Below are 22,158 nucleotides of genomic sequence, written 5' to 3' on the forward strand. Positions count from 1 at the left end.
GTAATGAAAAATGTTGGTATGTTCTTATGTAAGTGATACATTTCTGTCAGTTTGTAATGGTCCTTTGTTTATTTTTAGTTTGGAGATTCACAGAAGTTGCGACTTGTTCGTATTCTACGTAGTACAGTGATGGTACGTGTTGGTGGAGGTTGGATGGCACTTGATGAGTTCCTGGTGAAGAATGATCCTTGCCGAGGTATATTCACTTTCTGTTACCTTCTTGTAAATATTGAGGGTTTCTGTTTACTATGGTTTACTCTTACCCCTTTCACTCTTTATTAGAAGTAGACTGCTCCATAAATGAAGAAATGGAGGGTCCATTATAAGTACAAAGGGGTGAAAGGGGTACAGTTTCTTAGGTTACTTGCTGGTACCTGTCACTAGCTTGGAACTAAAACACAATGCTATACATGATCTTTGCTGTGAGCTTGGAACCAGCCTATAGAATATACAGCTTTAAACTATGCTCTGCCCTCGGCAACTTCACGAAACTGTGTTTCTATATTATATTCTTTGTTTCGAACCTATACTTCTAAAAGTGTGAGTTTTGTACATGTATATAGTACCTGTGTAATTGACTGAAATATATGCTGAAGTGTAATATGTTACAAGGAAGACTAAGCGTGTAACAGATTATTGATATGACTGGAGTGTATTTAATTTGATTTGAAAAGTGCATGTTTTATTTCGATAATACACATTTAACGATCACATGACCAAAAAATAGTGCTTTATAATATTTGATCTACTTTTTTTTTTAACATATAAGACATATTAGAATAAAAATAATGTAAAGCAGAAAGGTGTTTTGATTAATTTAAAAACATGGAATCAGTACACAGAATGCGTCACTCGTGTGCTGTGTTTTAATTGATTAAAACACTCTTCTGCTACATATTATTTCATAGATAAAAGGATTTAGAAAAACTTTATTATCACCTCTAGGGCCTATCAGAGAAACCTTTATTGAAGAAAAAATTCCAAAAGTGCCAAAATCTTACAAAACCAGGATTGGACCTACTGGTCTTGGTGACTAATAGATATTGTTATGAAACGCTCACTATGCTCATGTATTTCCAATACTTTGACACATTTTCTGTATCACCCAATGCAGTGATGCCATTTTCTTGATTTACAGTTCTGCTGTAGTAAAATTTCATTTTAATTACTTTTCCTTGAAATATCCCATTTGAGCCATGCCATGAGAAACCCAACACAATGGGTTTGCGACCAGCATGGATCCAGACCAGCCTGCGCATCCGCGCAGTCTGGTCAAGATCCATGCTGTTCGCTTTCAGATCCTATTGCAGTTAGAGAAACTGTTAGCGAAATCATGGATCCCTATCTGGATCCATGCTGGTCACAAACCCACTATGTTGGTTTTCTCATGGCACGGCTCATTTTATTAAAGGCATGTCAAGCTAGAAAACAATGTTGTGCTGCGTTAGTTTTGTTCTGTCTGAAACTTAACGCCACTGTTTGACCCAGTTTTACTTGTGAAAATTCAACTTCAAAAAATCCAAAGTCCTTTCCTTCAAAACAAGCGTCTCAAGGGTATCTCATACACAACTATATGTCACTTTACCAAAATATAAGTGTTTATTATCTATATATAGAGTAATATGTGTAGCATCTTGGAAAATAATTCACTTGGTCCGACTAAAGCACTTTACTGAGATATAATTGTTTGTATATATTGAGTGATATATATTGGCACCCTGAAAATAATTCACTTGTTAAGTATGACAGTAGACTGATACATAGATGACTGTTTTTATATATAATAATTATGTGGAATTAGGTATACTTTTATGTGGAATTACATGTATTTCATACATGGAATGATGTATATTTCATACATGCAATTAAGTGTATTTCAGATATGAAATAACATCATTTCATATGTGGAACTTCATATGTGGAATTATGTGTATTTCATATTTGCAGTGAAATGTGGAATTACATATATTTCATATGTGGAATTAAGTGTACTTCAAATGTGGAGTTCTATGTATTTCAATTCTAAAAATAATTCACATGTCTCTTGTTCCTGTACCTGTCTTATAGCACGAGAATTAGGTATGCACTGACTATAAACTTATGTGTTCTTGTGGCGTTAAACCAATGCTAACATGTAACTGTGTGTGCCAGAATTCAGTTTTTCTCAGCGCAATTTCATGCAAGTCGGCAATTGTTTATTTAAGTTACTGTATTCTGATAGTGCTTAAAGTCAAATCAGTGTCTGCTTCACATTTTTTAGAAAATCACAGTAAAATAATCAATTGAATCTCTTTATCATTTCAAAATTTGGTCTTGTCCTTGTCAGAATTTACTTGTTTTAACAATATTTTGGCTACACATGAACTTACAGTTCAATTTTTCAATTTAATTGAACTAGTAAAAAATGTCATTTTTTCTGCCAGCATATCATTTATAAGCAGGGAACCAGTAGCATATTTTGAAACGGTTTCTTTAATGTTTTAAAACAGTTGGTCCCCAGTGTTATAAATTTCTGACAGCTTTCAACTGTAAATATCTATGCTTCTGCTTTACATAAGTGATATATTCATGCCACACTCTGTGTTCTGTCCATGCACTAAACTATAAACAGGTTAAATCATGTAAAAAAAAGCAAAAAAACAACATATATCTATTTAGCAACAGCACATAGTTATATCCAGACCTCTAACAAAAACCTAACTGTTTCCCCTGGACTTTTGTTCATTATGCGTGTAAAATGATATAGATAACCAATTCCATTATCTATAAAGTTCAGATCCTTTTTACAAGCAGTTATGTTTTGACTTTGTCATTTTGAGAGTTGGTAATGTTGTCTGATTGTGGACAATATATGTACACTTAGGTCAGATCTTTGAAAATATAACTAGGAGTAACTCAAAATGGGATTTATTCTTTTGATTATTGTGTATTCTAATCTAAATAATATTTCATGTACTTTTATGAAGTGCATTTAGTATAAGTCTTTGAACTTTTTCTTAGCCCATCAACATAGCAGCAGACTTTGATCTTTACAATAACAAAGACATGCATATGAGAAAAATGCACTGTATGTCTTGTGTACTGGAAAGTTATGTTAGGTCTTTTGCTTTCTTGTATAACTTTTACTGGAACTTTATGTCTTAGAACATTGAAAATGCATGTACATGTAGCTTCTTTAAAATGTATCTCAGTATCTTGAATATTCTTGGCAGATCGTTAAAAAAAGCTAAGCTGTCTGTGATTTCATGTCCACTGCTTTGTTTTGTTTATGTATTACACTTGTCAATTTATAAATATATTAGATTCTATGGTATATACAGAAATAGCAACTAAAACATACATTAATTGTGTTACCATGCCTACTCAGATTGGCCCATTCTGCTTATTTTAGCAGAAGAAGGTATAAGAATATCTGGTGAATAGGGACGTGAAAGATGTATAAGTGTCGTAGAAATTGTGCTGCATTTTTATGTTTGGGATAAAGCTTTACATTTAATGCTTAGGGCTTTAATTTCAGATAATAATTTCCTTTCGAGCTTTTTATTTGGAATGTGGTGCGAACAGTTAGTTTTATATGTGTTTCGTTGTATAAATTCCACTTTGGTGGGTCATGTATTCATAAACCATGGAAACATTTAATGCCTGAAACCATTTTTGTTCTTGACCTATTTAAATTATTTCTAAATGAGTCATACTTAAGTTGTTATTTAATGCCTTATATGGTCCCAATGGTGGATGTTCATTTGTGTATATATATAAACCATGGAAAACTTCACATATGTAATAAATTATTCACTTCTTCATGCAATCATAGACCATGGAAAACTGTTTCTAAGAAGTAATCAGTAACACATACTGTTCAAATAAGAATTAATTGAATGATGAAAAACTGTTTCAATAAGTTACCAATTATTTGTCTGGTTATGCAACCATGGAAAATTATTTCATTATGTAGCCAATCATTTAAATGTATGTCTAATCAGGCCATGGAAATCTGTTCTCCTAAGTCTTTAGTCATTTATATGTTCATGCAGTCAAAGACCATGGAAACTTGTTCTCATATGTAATCAATCATTTATGTTCATGCAATCATAGACCATGGAAAACTGTTCCTGACTCATTTTAATGTGTGTTATGAGAGTGAGTATGAGAAACAGAAAAACCCAGAGATGCTGGCTGTAAAAAAAAAACAACTAGCAACACTGGAATTAAATTTTTTTTTATTCACTATTGTTTATTCATGCTTTGTTGTATGTACAACTGAAGGTAGAAGTGTTGTTTGTTTCATTGTCATTGGTATTAGTTATCCAGAGATCAACACTGTCAGATTCACAGTCTAAGGCTATAAAGTTAGATTTTGGAAACCAGTCCCAAAACTCAAGAAGCTGATTGGTTACTCGTGATTTCAAATTTGAAATTAACCAATGACTAGGAAGAATTTTCAGACTGGTCTCCAAACTCAACTTTATAACCTTCGACCCAAATCAAAAATGTTATGTCCCTTCCATTTAATAATGCTTATCACTTGAAAGAATGCGGCAAGCCGGGAAGTTCCGGAAACCACATCAGGCACATTTTAGTTTAAGATATTCTGTCCATGAGCTTTTGGCCATGGTTCTAAGGAAATCCTTGTACATTTTGTTCATTGTATGAAGTTAGGGTTCCTTTGTTTGGAAAGAACAAGTTGGTACAAGTCAAAAATCTAAGAACACTGTTCACTTATTAGGTATTCATTGTGATTATTTTGACCAAGGAAATACTAAATGGCCAACGCCTCAAGATATGACATTTTAAAGGGGCACACCTTGTCTTTAATTCTGAAATTTATACAGTTCTTTCATTTGTTAACTTTAGTTATAAACAAAGGTACAAATAATTGATTCTGTGAGTTCTGAAACTTTCATAGTCTGTGAAATGTGATGCATTAGGAATGCGATAAAAGATTACTGATTTTAGATTATTGCTCATACATTTCTGTCTGTTGTAAAAAATAATGGATTTTGATTTTCATTTGGAAGCAAGCCCCTTTAAAGTTGGGAACTAGTATCTGTTTTGCTATTTGGGCATCTTTTTGCCACAGGAGAAATTTGCTTTTCAAAACAACCGGGAATGCTGAAATAGAAATTGGAGAATGTGAAATCAAACGGAAAATACCGTTTGTTAATGCGGGTCCACTACTTTAATGTATTAGAAGGATTTCATTTTTTGATAAAGATCTGCATGATTTTGATATTTCACATTGAATGTAAAATTGCCATTGTCATGTCATTGTATGTGGTTTACAGTGTAAAATATTTCTACTTGCAAGGAACATGGCCATATGTCTTACCTTTATCAGAAATTATTTTTGGATCGCTTTATATATACAAAAATGAAAGACTTACAAAATGTATAATCCTAAAGTCTCCTTGCAAGAAGTCACTGTAGTGTCATGTTTTTCATACCTTTTTTTTTTTTTACTGCTTTTAAATTTTTCTTTCCCAGTTTTGTATGCTGTGATAAAATCTAAAAAATGTTAAATTAGTTTAAGAGGAAAAGGTCTTAAAAGAGTCATTTTTTGAGCAATTCTGGGTGGAAAACTAGGAAATATGAAATGTAAGAAAAGTACAATTATTATCTTGGTGGGAGAGGCCAAGATAATTCTTCTAGATGTTTAAAAGGATTGATGAATATAATAGCAAATAAGTCAATCACGTAGTGGAATGGTGAGCTACATACAGGTCAGTTCAAGCAGAAAACACGCTTTGCACTTTCGTTCGAAGGAAGAATTTTATAAAATGAGGAAATTCTGATCATAAGTTAATTCTTTTGAGTCACTTTGCTGAATCATTAAACATTGCTTTGAGTCAAATTTCTACAGGTTACGCTTTTTCACGAATCGTTATTTTACCGCCACATTTCAATTGACCCCTGAGTTCACAGTGAATTAAAAAACTATAAAGTGGATTTCTTTGATAGCAAAATGGCACACTTGTAATTTTGGCAGAGTAGAAACTACAAGTCTGTGTCTAAAAGTGTCACACATTTTGTTTATCTTCTGAGGATTGATAAAATAGGTTTTCCGCTAGAGTTGATCTGTAGAAGAAATATGCATGATTACGCAGGGCAGTAGTGTACCATTAGACTGATATTTAAGAAGAAAAACCTGCCCCAAAAAATCCCTTCTGATGTTTGCTTTCATTGTGTATTACTTACTTTCTTTCCAACACAGTCGGCGTCTGGAGACGGAACCGTTTTCGATTCAAATACCGTACAGCATTATCGCAGGGTTGTAATATATTTATTTTTTAGGAATGACTGTTGTGTCCCTAGCTCCTTGTATCATTGGAAAAAAATAAATATTCAGTTACAGCTTGAAGATGCTTATGAATGAGTTGCTCTTCCATACTCCATCATGTTGTTTTAATAGTTTTTGGACGAAGTTTTGCTAGCAGTGAAATATGAATTGTATTGTTTTCTGTGTGTAGACTGTATCAGTCATTAAATCATTTATAAGGCTAAACTGAGAAAGAAGAAAATAAACACCATCTTTTGTTTTTTTGTGTGGGTGGGGATGGACAAAAGAAACTATATTTTTTAAAAAGGATAAGTTTTTGCAGTATACTCAGGAATAGTAACTGTCAATTATTCGGACATTTTCTGTAAATTGTTCTTACATTTGACCGGTTTAGGGGAAAAAAATATTGATTCCTATTAAATGTTTTAAAAAAAATCTTTATGGAAAGGCAAAAATGAAACAAAGAGAATGAATATTTTCTTCTTCCTAATACATTTATACAAAGAAACTAATCTTTCAGCTATTTCACCGTAATTGTGATGACGGATTATTCAACCCACTTCCACAAGACTAATATACACTAAATAATCCTGTATTTTAAATTGTATGAAAAATATATATTAATTCTAATTAAATTGTATTTTGTCAAGTATGTTTTCATTAATACTTAACATACCTTGTGATTTTAACAAGAATTGTTCTGCTCTGCCCCTAAACCTGCATCTGCTGGAAAAGCTACCTGCCCTTGAGCCGAGCTTAACACAGAAATGAAAAAAAAAAAGATTGCTTTAATTGTTTACAATTTCAACACTTTTAATATATGCTATTTTTTTGTGACAAGGATTAAGCAATGCACCTGCAATAGTAAGAAACAAAGAACTTTCATATTTCGAAGGATTTTCTGCAATGATGAGATTTGATTGGCAAAAATAAATTGCAAAAGCAGAGATTATTCCAAAGGTTATAATACCATAATATATACAATGTTGAAGACATAAAATTTCAGGTTACCAAAATGGTAATGCACCATAAAGAATTTAAAATGCCACAAAGAAGACAGATATTAGGTGGTACACAATTGAGGTAGAGAATTGATGTATTTAAATAAATACTGTGAAATTTCTCTGCAAATTTTTGAAGTAGGTTTTGGGGGACTTAGATTCGCCTTGGTCTGTCCGAATTTATGTTGAACATAATCTCAAAAAGTATTTGACCTAGAATAAACAACCTCACAGGATTATTGTTGTGAACCTGCCAGACCAGAGTTATGACCCTTGACTTAGTCAAAAATATGCATACAGTGACAGGGATGGGGACAACAGTGTCATATGGACACACATCTAGTTTTGCAACATTTTTGTTTGAAATGTTTGTTGCAGAAAGTCTTTTGCAAAAATGATAGACTGTGTTGCAAAGTTTGTTGCAGAAAATCCTTTGCATAAATAATGGACTGTGTTACTTTTTCCTTGTTGTCATTGTTCCACATTCAAAGTTCACAGTCTTGGCACATTTACATGAAAAAAATGTTGCTGCATATTTGGTATTCGTTTTGATATGCTCCTGTTATAATGTTTTCATTTTTGATCAAACATACCATGGTATGCTAGTTCTGTTGATGTTGTATGTTATTGTTTGCCATTTTTGACAATTTTTTGCATACATGGAAATACTTGATTCAGCTGGCAATGTTCCGTGGTTCAGGGAGAAATTGGTAATATTGTAGATATTAAATACTCCAGTTTACCTATATTGGAGCCAGATTCAAGTATTTCCAAACTGTTTATGTTTTATATGATGTTTAAGCATGTTATAAAACAATGATTGCAATTTTGACAGTGTAATTAAATTTTACATGGTCTAAGAAATATATTGCATTGTAGTTAACTTGATAAATTAAAGAAAAAATCTGTACTGATATAGACTTTTAATTATCTAGATACAATGATATTTTTTAGATGTTTACAAATAAGCTGTTTTCTTATATATTTGCTAAATTAACTTCTTAATAAAGAAAGTCAACACAGAAATGATTGTAGTGTATTTTACTTTATCACAGCCAAGGGGCGCACAAATACAGAACTACGGGAGCAGTTCACTTTGGCAAAGGGTGTGAGTCAGTCGATGGCAGGGTTCACGTCCAAGTCACCCAGTGGTAGTTCATACTCTGGAAGCTCTACGTACTCCGGCGCAACATCACCGTGGAGTGCGCGCTCACCTAGCAATGCAAGTGGACCTGTGATTAAGGTACTGAAATATGTTAATATTCAAAAATGTTTACATTAGATTATGTTAACCCTTACCCTGCTAAGTTTCTATAATGAACTTGTCCATCTTTCAGTTTGGACGGTACCATTAACTGTTAAAAGGGGTGCTTACCAGAAATACTGACTGAATGGCAAACCATGCAGATCATGATCAGACTGCATGGATGTGCAGGCTGATCATGATCTACACTGGTCGCATAGGCAGAATCAGTCATGTTTAGCATGATAAGGGTTAACATAAAAATGCTGAATTGTTGCGATAATTTGGCCGCTATTTGTCAAATAATAGATTATGGTCTTATTTATATTTGACCTATCTCGGCCAGTTTCCATTTTAGTGAGATAGAATGTATTTTTCTAAAATAATAAGATTGAAATGATAACTTTTAGTTTTGATTTATCAAAGAGCTGAAATTGTATTTTCAAAATCACTTGCTATTTAATTTTTAAGTGACATATTTTGAAATTAAATATCTGTGAAAATGTTAATGATACCGAATTCTTCACATTAACAGTTTTAAAAACATATATTGATTGGGTTTGGTAATAGAATTATAAAGACAAAGTACATGTATTGAACTGTATATAAGAGTATGTGTTTGTGTATATTGACGCTATCAGAGGAGAAAGTCGAGACCACAGTGTCTGGCTCCCCACCCTAAAACATACTGGGTAAGTCTACTGTTGTGTACAAAACGGAGAAATATACACATCCCTGGATTGTTTGGTTTTTATAAAGTTTTGTTTATACATTGTTTATACTTTCTTACTGTCTTGTATATTCAGTTGTGATTTTTTTTGTCCTCATAAATGCGTGTACAAAAGTTATATGAGCCATGCCATGAGAAAATCAACATAGTGGGTATGCGACCAGCATGGATTCAGACCAGCCTGCGCATCCGCGCAGTCTGGTCAGGCTCCATGCTGTTCGCTTTTAAAGCCTACTGGAATTGGAGAAACTGTTAGCGAACAGCATGGATCCTGACCAGACTGCGCGGATGCGCAGGCTGGTCTGGATCCTTGCTGGTCGCAAACCCACTATGTTGGTTTTCTCATGGCACGGCTCATATTTTGAGTCTATTATAGGTCACCAGAACTTTGTTCAGGTTGAGCTAAGTATGCATGGTTATCCTCCTCTAGAACTGTTGGTCAGAATAACACCAAACTTTTCTGTAGCATCCTGACATTGACCTCTTTCCAGTTTATTCAAAGATTTTCATTGGCTCCATTTAGGGGGCTGCAAGAAGTAAAACTAGGAAAACATTCAGCTGGCTTCTGGTTATGAACCGTGTTATGGACCTTCACCAAACTTGATTTGTAGCAATGTTGTATTGTCTTCTCTCAAGTTTGTTTCATGGGCCGCCAGAGCTAATAGTAAACACCTTCTAACAAATTTATTTTCATGAAATATTCTCAATGGATATTCAGACACCAAACTTGGCCTGTTGCATCCTTGCACAAATCATTCTCAGCCATGTTCAAAAGGTTTTGCTTCGCCCATTTAAAGGGTCGCCAGAGCTAAAAATAGAAAAAACATTTAAAGAACTTCCTATCATGAATTGCTTGATGGATCTGTACAAAACCTGGCCAGAGACAATCTTGCATAGATCTCTCTTGAGTTTGTGCAAATGGTTCAGCTTTGCCTTTTTTGCTTGTCTGATTTTTTGAAAAAAAATCTACGAGGTAATGTCATCACTTGAGAGTCAGTGTTGGCATTGGTTAAATTTTTTGTTTAGGTCAACCTTTTAGCTTTGAATATATATACACATGTACTTAAAAAATTGATTATGTGTTAGTGGAAAAGAGAATTTAGAAAGGAAATTATTTACTGTAAATATATTGAAGATACTTTATTATTCCTAAAAATTTAGAATTAATCGCTGGAAACAGTATATTTTGATAGAAAGAGCGAGTACTGGACAGAATCTTAAGTGACTAGATCTAACTTACATCTGTTATATTTAAAAACTAAAATTCTGTAATTCCAAATGCCAAGAATTACATGTTTGTTTGTGTTTTAAGGTAAGAGAAAAGACATCATACAGTACTCCATGGCGGCAAAATATGGCGAGGTCAGGACCGGACAGCGAGGTACGCAATATCCTGTCTGGATCTACTCCGGACAGCAAGCGGTTTGGAAGCGGTAGACACAGGGAGGCTTTGTTTAGTCCAAGACACTTACAGAGTCCTGGTAATTCTGTTATTTGGTGTTTTTCATTTCATTTAGATGTTGGAAAGTTGTCAATTACCGGATTGAGTAAATGTTGTTCTTGTTGGTAGGAAATTCAAGAACTCCTTATGAGTTTGTTGTCTGAATATCTAATGATGTATTGAAATTTGTTTCTCATATTATAAGAAGATTGTATTTTCAAGAAGTCTTAAAAGCAAAATACATTTGAACTTGTTCAGCCACTTGCAGTATTTTATTTATTTATATTTTTTTTAAATGATTTTTTAGCTCACCTGTCACATAGTGACAAGGTGAGCTTTTGTGATCACCCTTCGTCCGTCCAGATTCCATTATGGGTTCCAGAGTTATGGCCCCTGAAAGGACCAGAATTAGCTATTTTGCCCTTGTCTGCACAATAGCAGCTTCATTTATGATTTGAATTTAATCAAACTTGCACAAAACTTGTGTTGCCGTAAGATCTCAGTTCCTTTGTTGAACCGGCCAGATCCCCTAATGGGTTCCAGAGTTATGGCCCCTGAAAGGGCCAAAATTAGCTATTTTGACCTTGTCTACACAATAGCAACTTCATTTATGATTTGATTTTAACCAAACTTGCACACAACTTGTATCACCACAAGATCTTGGTTCCTTTCTTAAACTGGCCAGATTCCATCTTGGGTTCCAGAGTTATGGCCCCTTAAATGTCCAAAATTGGCTATTTTGGCTTTTGCAGCCATATAGAGACTTCATTTATGGTTTGATTTGATACAAACTTCCAAAATATCTTCAACAACAATAAATCTTGGATTCCATGACAAATCAGATCCAATCGTAGTTTCCAGGGTTATTTTATATCCGATTACCTCCCCTGATTGTAGTCAAAATGGATTTATATCAGTAAGTACTTACATGACTTATTTGAAATTTCATTATTGTCATTAGTTGGACCGAGCCAATCAGGGTAGATAACTATGGACTGATTTTATGTCAAATTACCTCCCTTTATTTCAAATTAAAATGGGTATATCTCCGTAACTACCGTAGATACCCAAGTATAATGCGCAGTTTTTTGACCCCCGGGACCACCCCCGAATCGTGGGTGCGCATAATACACAGGTATAGACAATTTTCCAACTTCAAAACAAGTTTGTTACCGATGTTCGCCATTTTGGTAAAGGGAAACTACTCCCCGCGCTTACTGTCTCCGCTAAAATCTAAGATTGCCGTTACGTTCCGTAAAAGATCGAATTGTTTATTTTTATTTCAAACAAAATTAATTTCATATAAATTTAAAAGTTTTTTGACGAAAGAAATGTTTATAAATCACAAAAATAATGTTACTAATTAAAGATCGAGAATTATCTTTAACCGAGATCAAACTGTGAACAACATAATTGACACGAGGTGACATGTTGATTGCCGGTAATTACTGGCTTTATGATCGTGACAAAAAGACTATCACACCTTTTGTTATCAGTTTAAATTGAGAAGCTCATGTCATTTTGAAAGATACCATTCCGAAATGTTGAATCAGGTGCTATTTATTTATTCAAAATAGTTAATTAAAAAAGGTAAAACAACAAATATAACAATAATTTACTGGTTTTATTTTCGAGAAAACAAAAATCGATAGTACCGTGAGACCGATGCTGCTCTCCGCCGTGGAGATAAAATTTATTACCGGTGTCGATGTTAACTCTACTTTCATTTCCCATCCACCTCAAAATTGACCAAAAATTTTATTTTTTTTTTTTTTTTCCCCCCAGGATTTTGGACTAAGATTGGGGGGCGCATTATACACTGGTGCGCATTATACACAGGTATCTACGGTAATGAAGATACTGATCTGAAATTTCATTTATGTCAACAGATTTATTTGGCAGATCCTTCTTTTGTTAACTTACAATAATTTTCTTTTGAATTACTTCCCTTTTACGTTACTATAAATAGCCCTTTTTTAGTAACTTTTTTATTATTGGCCATAGGGAAAAACCAAGACCAATTTTATGTGGTACAACATGGATGGTACCTCCAATTTTTAGGTGTATTTTGACATATCTGTACCTTGTAAGAATTTTGTTTTTCTTTTTGGTTTAATTTCTTTCCTTTGTTGTTCCTGTCCTTTAGACTTAGATATTTTTTCTGAGAACCTTCTTGTCCCCAAGTGCAATGATAACAGGTGAGCGATATAGGGCCATCATGGCCCTCTTGTTGTACCCCCCGACAACAAAGTTGTAAGGGGGGGTATACTGGTTTCAGATTGTCTGTCTGTCTGTCCGTCTGTCTGTTCGTCCGTCTGTCCGTAGACGCAATCTTGTGCGCACCATCTCTCCTTATCCCCTTGACAGAATTTAATGAAACTTCACACAAGTGATCAGTACCAACAGTAGTTGTGCATGGGGCATGTTAGGTTCTTTTAGAAAAAAAAATTGCAGAGTTATGGGACTTTGTTTTTTTGTTACTATACTATATAGATAGACACAATCTTGTGCGCACCATCTCTCCTCATCCCCTTGACACAATTTAATGAAACCTCACACAAGTGATCAGTACCAACAGTAGTTGTGCATGGGGCATGTTAGGTTCTTTCAGAAAAAAAATTTGCAGAGTTATGGGACTTTGTTTTTTTGTTACTATACTATATAGATAGACACAATCTTGTGCGCACCATCTCTCCTCATCCCCTTGACACAATTTAATGAAACTTCACACAAGTGATCAGTAACAACAGTAGTTGTGCATGGGGCATGTTAGGTTCTTTCAGCGACAAAAATTGCAGAGTTATGGGACTTTGTTTCTTGTTAACATACTATGTACATACAGTCTGCATATGCAATCTTGTGCGTGCCTAATCTACCAAACCCTTGCACACAATTTAATGAAACTTCACACAAGTGATCAGTACCAACCCTAGTTGTGCATGGTACATGTTACATTCTTTTAGATAAATATTCTGCATAGTTATGGGACTTTGTTTTTTGTTACTATACTGTATACATACAGTCTATATACATACAGTCCACATAATTATGCAATCTTGTGTGCGTCAAATTGCAATGTACTGTGTCAGTGCATGCGGGGGGTACATTCATCACCTTTAGTGATAGCTCTAGTTTGTTCTAGTTTCAATTTGACTTGAGTAGTCACAAGCCTGGAGTAGACCCTTGATATCATTGCTTTCGCTAGCTGCTTTTTACAAGTATCTTTGCAAGATTCATGCTAAATTTATGAGAAATCTGATGTTTTTATCATGTAAACTTGTGTATTTTTGTTACAGCCACACCTGTAAGTCGAAGTTCAAGTCGCGCCAGTACTGGAAGTCGTCCATTTAGTCCAACCGGAAGTGAAACCTCCGAGGTTAGTGAACCGGAAGTGTTCACCACAGTTCAGAGCGAAACACGAAACGTAGGTGGGAGAAATGAAACTACACGCACATACCAAACTCATGTTGTTCAGACTAGAAACGTTAACACTCCTACACGAGCAAGCACAAGTACGCCAACACGAACATCAAAAATACCGAAATTGACTCCTAAAAAGCGGTGAAAGAAATTGTGAAATATTCGAGCCCATGTCTTTCATGTTGAATTCTTTTGTTGGACGTTGCTTTTGGATTATAAGTTGCAATGTTGTTCTTATGCACTTAAAAGGCATTTATATTATTATTCAAAGACACAACAAGAAAGTGAGGGGGACAAAAACAGACTTCATTGCGGCAAGGAAAAAGAATCATTTTTATCGTAGTTTGCCGTTTAAAATGGTTTAATAGAATTTTGTATTTGTATAAGGTTAATGTTTAGTTCAGTCATATCATAATTTAATAAAATACTTTCATTTACATTCATAGAATTTTAATGTACATGAAACTAACATAAACAAGCGTATCATAAACATTCCCTGTGAAAAGAAATACAAGACAATGGTTAATTTTTAATAAGCGCTTTCTCTAGCAATAACCCTTATGCTTTAATCTATAAAAAAGTATTTCTGAGGGACCAAAGTATCTGCTTAGTGGCTGCTTTTTTCATTAAAAGGCTTTAAGAGTTGTAGCAAAAAAAGACAAGACAGAAAATAACTTACATAATATTATGTTTGTTGTATGTATACACCGTTAACAAACTGTTTTGTTGTAATATTTAATGTTTGGTGCTTTCATAAGCTACTTGAGAGTCCCATAATGTTGTAAGTTTTTCATTCTAGAAATCAGTTTATTTTTCTAATTTTAAATGAAAATAAAGGGAGGTAATAAAAAAAACACAAACTGATGTAAAAGTCTGTGCATATCTTGATAAAACTTTTAGAGAATTAGCTTTGATATAACTGAAGTATAGAAAAGAAGACTATTCTACGTTGTTTTTTTTTTCTCATTTCTTGTCATTTAATTAAGAAAGAGAGAAAATTGAAAAAAAAAATGCATTATGGGACTTTAAAGATAAGGATTATACTATGCATTGCTCAGTACATGTGAATATTATTTTTGTTGCTTTCATTCCCAGTTATTTGTTGTTTCATTAATTTTGTTTTTGTATTTTGCTCTCGGCACCCTTGTTTTGAGACTTTGAATATGCTATGTGTAAATTGATAAAAAGATGTGTTAGACATATTGGATACTTGTGTTGAATTTAAGAATGAGTTAGCCTATTCTGGACAGTCAGAGGAACAAATTCTTTTTTTGTGTGTGGACTTTGCATTTATTTGGAGTGGGTTTTAGTGGGGACAAAAACCCAAATTTAAATATTTGCAAAAGTTCCCATGGAAAATTTGTGACCTGTTATGAAAAAGTACCTGAAATGTTTAGAAATGCATGATTTTGTTTCAATTTTGGGGACACTTTGAACAATTTAATGCATTTTTAACATTATTAAATGTAAAATAATAAAGAAATATTGGGACAAAATGTTTATTATTCTTTCATTTAAAAAAGTTGCAAATGATAGGTTTTTTTTGTTGTTGTTTTTTCAAGGATGAATGATGATGATTAAAGTGATAAAATAAGTGTTGGTTTAATAAATGGTCTGTAAATCAAGTTTAATTAAGGTTGTGTTGATTGTTTCGATGTTACCATGGCAACTCGTCCATGGAAACATGTTTTGTTGTTACCATGGCAACTGGTCTGTGGAAAACGTTATTTTGTTGTTACCATGGCAACTGGACTATGTAAACCACAGAATTTTCACGTAACTTATTTATACACTTAAATAATAGTTATATTGAGACTGTATTTTTGTATATCACGGGTTGGCAGACGTAAATATTAGTTAATTTGTACAAGCTATTCGTACATACATACCCTTGCAAAGAAGCAGTGATATTTATTATGATATAGAATTGAATAGAACTGTACATGGGAAAAGTTGTTAATATTCTCTATCTACACTATTTATATGGTCAATATAGTTATTATGAAAATGTTCTTTGATTGCATGCTGTTAAATTGTAGCAGTTTTACGTAATTGTCTCCCTTTTTTGTGTTTTTTTTGAGTCGCTTAGTTTATCTTTCACAAAAGTCTATTATTTATACTCAAGAGGAGAAAAATATGAAAATTTTGATGGAATTTGTTCATTTTTTTTTTACACAAAGAATATGTCACACAACTTCCATGTGATAAATGCTTGAGTCTGTACACATGATATGCTTGAAATGTAAACGCAAGAGTGTAAACATTTATGACCATATAAAGAATCTCAAAACAAAATGTTTTGTTGTTTTCTATGTCTATCCAGTTATATTTTTACCTACCTGTTTGTTAGATTTTACCTACCAATGAGCCTTTGTGATCGCTCATCGACATGGCACCATCTTGTTAATACACGTTTATCATCAGTGACTTCGCATATATCGTCAGTTCATGTGAAGTTTTTCAGTTTCAAGGTGGTGGTGTGGGGGGAGGGGTCTGTTTAGTTTGGCCTAAAGGAAATTATTTTAACCTTAAAAATATTACTGGGATTTAATTATGTGTATTGACAAAAGTTTTAATTTCGTGGATTGACCACCACGAAAGTTTTACTAACGTGGATTGGCCACCTCCAAGTTTTAATAACGTGAATTGACCACCACGAAAGTTTTAATTGCGTAGATTGACCACCATGAAAGTTTTAATGTGGATTGACCACCACGAGTTTTAATTACATAGATTGACCACCAGGAAAGTTTAAATATTGACTGCAACGAAAGTTTTAATAACATGGATTGATCACCACGAAAGTTTTAATGAAGTGGATTGATTACCACGAAAGTTTTTTATTATGCCCCCCCCCCCCTTGAAGGGGGGTATATTTTTACAGATGTCTGTCGGTATGTAGACCAATCCGTTTCCAGATGATAACTCGAGAACGCTTGGGCCTAGGATCATGAAAGTTCATAGGGAGGTTAGTCATGACCAGCAGATGACCCCTATTGATTTTGAGATTAGTAGGTCAAAGGTCAAGGTCACAGTGATCCGGAACAGTTAAACGGTTTCTGGGTAATAACTCAAGAATGCTTGGGCCTAGGATCATGAAAGTTGATAGGGACATTAGTTATGAGCAGCAGATGGCCCCTATTGATTTTTGAGGTCAGTAGGCAAAAGGTCAAGGTCACATTTACCCAGAACAGTTAAATGATTTCCGGATGATAACTCAAGAACGCTTGGGCTTGGGATCACAAAAGGTGATAGGGAGGTTTATCATGACAGCAAATGACCCCTATAGATTTTGAGGTCAGTAGTTCAAAGGTCAAGGTCACAGTGACCCGGAACAGTTAAACCGTTTCCAGACGATGACTTGAGAATGCTTTGGCCTAGGATCGTGAAAGTTGATAGGGAAGTTGATCATGATCAGCAGATGAAACCTATTGATTTTGAGGTCAGTAGGTCAAAGGTCAAGGTCACAGTGACCCAGGACAGTTAAACGGTTTCCAGACGATAACTCAAGAACACTTGGGCCTAGGATCATGAAAATTGATAGGGAGGTTGGTCATGACCAGCAGATGACCCCTATTGATTTTGAGACCAGAGGTCAAGGTCACAGTGACCCAGAACAGTTAAACCATTTCCAGACTAACTTGAGGTTGCTTGGTCCTAGGATCGTGAAAGTTGATAGGGAGGTCAATCATGACCAGCAGATGACCCCTATTGATTTTGAGGTCAATAGGTCAAAGGTCACATTGACCCAGAACAATAGAACTTTTGTGTACAGTGACCAAATAATTTCTGTTCCTTGTGCAGTTAATGAATGCATCAAGGGGGGGGGGCATTTCGTGTTCTACGAGCTCTTGTTACGTAGCTTGGCCACAACGAAAGTTTTAATTACGTATATTGACCACTGTGAAAGTTCGTCAACACAAATAATGATTTCAAGGTAACATATTACAGACATTTCCAGAGCACAGTTTACTGAAACTGGCCCAGAGAATGTATATGCCCACAAGATCTTGCCTTGCACAATCAAAGGAAAGCTTGAAAGTTATTACAGAATTATTGGTCCTGAATAATTTGCAATGATATTTCAACTTGGTAACATTCTAAGGTAGTCAGATGACTGGTAATTCCTCGGCCATAACATAAAATTGCTTTTTCATAATGGCCGGATAATGCAAAAAGCACCTATGTGCAATACGTAATGGCATGGAACAAGCCGGACACTGCAGTGGCAGTGGACAGGACACGAAACTACGGGTTTTCAAGAACTACTGGCTTAGACCTCTCAAAAAATGCGTCCACCTTAAACAATAAAATTTGATTTTACAATCAAATCTTTGCTGAAGATCGAACCCCGAATAAAAGCCACTATATTCTCTCCCTGTTCATCTATATATAGTGTAATTTACACGTGTTATACCACTTGTCGACAAAAATCTGGTGCACAACTGCATTTTCAGAATAACATTTCTATAAAGTTTTATTACTCTAGGTCAAGTGCTTTGGTAAAGACAAATTTGATCAGATGGGCAGGCAAAGGTAAAACTAATCCCCACCTTTTTAGCTCACCTGTCGCGTAGTGACAGGGTGAGCTTTTGTGATCGCCCTTTGTCCGTCGTCCGTCCACATTTTCTTGTGAACAAGATAGAGACGACATTTTGCAAGCAATTTTGATCAAACTTGTACAAAACTTGTATTGGCATGATATCTCAGTTCCTTTCGAAAACTGGCCAGATCCCATAATGGGTTCTAGAGTTATTGCCTCTTAAAGGGCCAGAATTTGCTATTTTTGTGCGTCAACAATTTCTTGTCTGCACAATAGTGGTTTCATTTATGATTTTATTTTAACCAAACTTGCACACAACTTGTATCACCATAAGATATTGGTTCCTTTCTTGAACTCGCCAGATCCCATTATGGGTTCCAGAGTTATGGCCCCTGAAGAGCCAAAATGAGCTATTTTGACCTTGGCTGCACAATAGCAGCTTTATTTATAATTTGATTTTTACCAAACTTGCACACAACTTGTATCACCATAAGAATAGTTCCTTTTTTGAACTGGCCAGATTCCATTACGGGTTCCAGAGTTATTGCCCCTGATAGGGCCAGAATTAGCTATTTTGACCTTGTCTGCACAATAGCAGCTTCATTTATGATTTGAATTTAATCAAACTTGCACAAAACTTGTGTCACCATAAGGTCTTGGTTCCTTTCTTGAACCGGCCAGATTCCATTATGGGTTCCAGAGTTATGGCCCCTGAAAGGGCCAAAATTAGCTATTTTGACCTTGTCTGCACAATAGCAGCTTCATTGAATTTAACCAAACTAGCACACAACTTGTATCACCATAAGATCTTGGTTCCTTTCTTGAACTGGCCAGATTCCATTATGGGTTCCAGAGTTATGGTCCCTGAAATGGTCAGAATTAGCTATTTTGACATTGTCTGCACAATAGCAGCTTCATTTAAGATTTGAATTTAATCAAACTTGCACAAAACTTGTGTCACCATAAGATCTTGGTTCCTTTGTTGAACCAACAAGATCCCTTAATGGGTTCCAGAGTTATGGCCCCTGAAAGGGCCAAAATTAGCTTTTTTGACCTTGTCTGCACAATAACAGCTTCATTTATGATTATTTGATTTTAACCAAACTTGCACACAATTTGTATCACCACAAGATCTTGGTTTCTTTCTTCAACTGGCTAGATTCCGTGATGGGTTCCAGAGTTATGGCCCCTGATAGGACCAGAATTAGCTATTTTGACCTTGTCTGCACAACAGTAGCTTCATTTAAGATTTGAATTTAATCAAACGTGCAAAAAACTTATGTCACCATAAGGTCTTGGTTCCTTTCTTGAACCGGCCAGATTCCATTATGGGTTCCAGAGTTATGGCCCCTGAAAGGGCCAAAATTAGATATCTTGACCTTGTCTGCACAATAGTAGCTTCATTGATTTTAACCAAACTTGCACACAACTTGTGTCACCATAAGATCTCGATTCCTTTTTATTCGCTCGAATGGACATATTATGTTATCGCCTCGGTGTCCGTCTGTCTGTACGTCTGTTGGTTAGCAATTTCTCTTCCGCTCTGTAACTCTTACTTCCCTTTTATGTTACTATAAATAGCTTATTTAGTAACTTTTTTATTATTGGCCGTAGGGAAAAACCGAGACCACTTTTCTGTGGTACAACATGGATGGTACCTCCAATTTTTAGGTGTATTTTGACGTATCTGTACCTTGTAAGATTTTTTTAATTTTGGTTAATTTCTTCCCTTTGTTGTTCCTGTCCTTTGGGCTTCATCAGTCAAAATTTTGCTCCTAACCTCCTCTGATGTAATCCTTCAGGCATCAAAACTACTGGCCTGATTTGAAAATAATTTTATTTGAAGAAAATTTCAACGATATTTTTTCATAATTCTTTTGATTGATCTTGATTATAATTTTTTGACCTTCTTGTGCAATGATAACAGGTGAGCGATATAGGGCCATTTTGGCCCACTTGTTTTTAAATTTGCTTAAGCGTCGCATCGACACAATTTATGTCGTATAGCGACTTTTTCAGCTTTGATGGTGTAGGAAGATCCCAGACGCCCCTATCACGGGCGGGCACCTGGGTAGAGCCACCGACCTTCCGTAATGGTTCTACCCATTGAAAACAATCGTGTTTGTGTATAAAATCTACATTTAAGGCAGTTTTACTAAATGAACTATTTATTTACAAAACATTTAACACATATAAAAACATAGATTCTATGTTAAATTGCATATAATATAAACTGAGGAAACAACGTTGAGTATGTTTATCGCTCGTATGTAATAACTAACGGACCAGTTGGTGAAAATAAATAATATGCATGGACTGCATCGATAAATGTTTTTTGTGGAGGAAGTACGCTTAATTTGGTATGAAAAATATATATGATCACGCAAAACATGCATGTTTTGTTATAGTGATACATAATTCCTGTCAGAACCTTAATTTTTGTGTAACTTTGATATCCATATGCGTTTTCGTAATATATATATATAATTGAGCCGCACCATGAGAAAACCAGCATGGTGCATTTGCATTTTGCGACTAGCATGGATCCAGACTAGCCTGCGCATCCGCGCAGTCTGGTCAGGATCCATGCTGTTCGCTTTCAAAGCCTATTGCAATTAGAGAAACCGTTAGCGAACAGCATGGATCCTGACCAGACTGCGCGGATGCGCAGGCTGGTCTGGATCCATGCTGGTCGCAAATGCAAATGCAACATGCTGGTTTTCTCATGGTGCGACTCGTGTATGATGTATTGATATAGATGAAGGCTGTTGCACATAATTATTACTATTTGTACTGAAAAGACTTGATCAATAGTCGACTTTGTGTGATTCAGGCAGATGAAATACACTATCATTTGAGGTACAATGGAACCCCTTTATACCGAACGGTCTTCGGACCGGAGTTAAATCTTGGTTTGGAGGGGTTCACGGTTAGAGGGGCGTTGTTATTGGAAGGTGTGCTACACTACATTAAAAGTTACGCAGTTACCAAGCAACCTGATTCATTTTGAATCCTGATCTTGTTTAGTTATTGTATGAAACGAAACCATTAAAGTTTTTATTGACCTATAAGTATGTTACCAAATACCCTAAAGTTGTTCGATTTTCAGTGGTAATTTTGTGATGTAGGAAATAATTCTTGGTCTCCGAAGAGGGGTGTCGGTGTACAGGAGTTTTTCTAATGAAAGAAGTAGACGTCAAAAAATCGTTCAGTTTGTAGAAGTTTGTATTCACCGAGAAGTGCTCGCGGAGCTGTGAGCAAGTTTCATATTTCATTTGTACTTTGTTCTGTGACTTATTTTCGTTCATTCCTCTCAAACACTTAAACTGATCATGCTAATTTAAATGCAATTATTCGTTCATGTTTTATATGAAAAAAAGACGCCACTTAGCTTATCTCTCGTTCTTTGAAATCCCACAGAAATTTCGCGAAACATAACGTGCGGACACATTTAACCCTTACCCAGCTAAATTTCTACAATGAACTTGTCCGTTTTTCAATTT

General features: G+C 35.0%; 1 protein-coding gene across 1 annotated transcript in view; it reads left to right on the forward strand.

Moving 5' to 3' along the window:
• Positions 1-16,407, forward strand: part of LOC123524323 (microtubule-actin cross-linking factor 1, isoforms 1/2/3/4/5-like) — a 158,373-nt gene extending 141,966 nt beyond the window's left edge. The window contains exons 80-84 of the mRNA XM_053539774.1: positions 79-196; positions 8,334-8,521; positions 9,163-9,213; positions 10,564-10,732; positions 13,989-16,407. Of these exons, the coding sequence (XP_053395749.1) occupies positions 79-196; positions 8,334-8,521; positions 9,163-9,213; positions 10,564-10,732; positions 13,989-14,257 (795 nt within the window). The 3' untranslated portion in view covers positions 14,258-16,407. The remainder of the gene's footprint in view (positions 1-78; positions 197-8,333; positions 8,522-9,162; positions 9,214-10,563; positions 10,733-13,988) is intronic.
• The last annotated feature ends 5,751 nt before the right edge of the window (positions 16,408-22,158 follow it).

The sequence above is a fragment of the Mercenaria mercenaria genome, chromosome 3 (assembly GCF_021730395.1).
Source record: "Mercenaria mercenaria strain notata chromosome 3, MADL_Memer_1, whole genome shotgun sequence".
Classification (NCBI taxonomy): domain Eukaryota; kingdom Metazoa; phylum Mollusca; class Bivalvia; order Venerida; family Veneridae; genus Mercenaria; species Mercenaria mercenaria.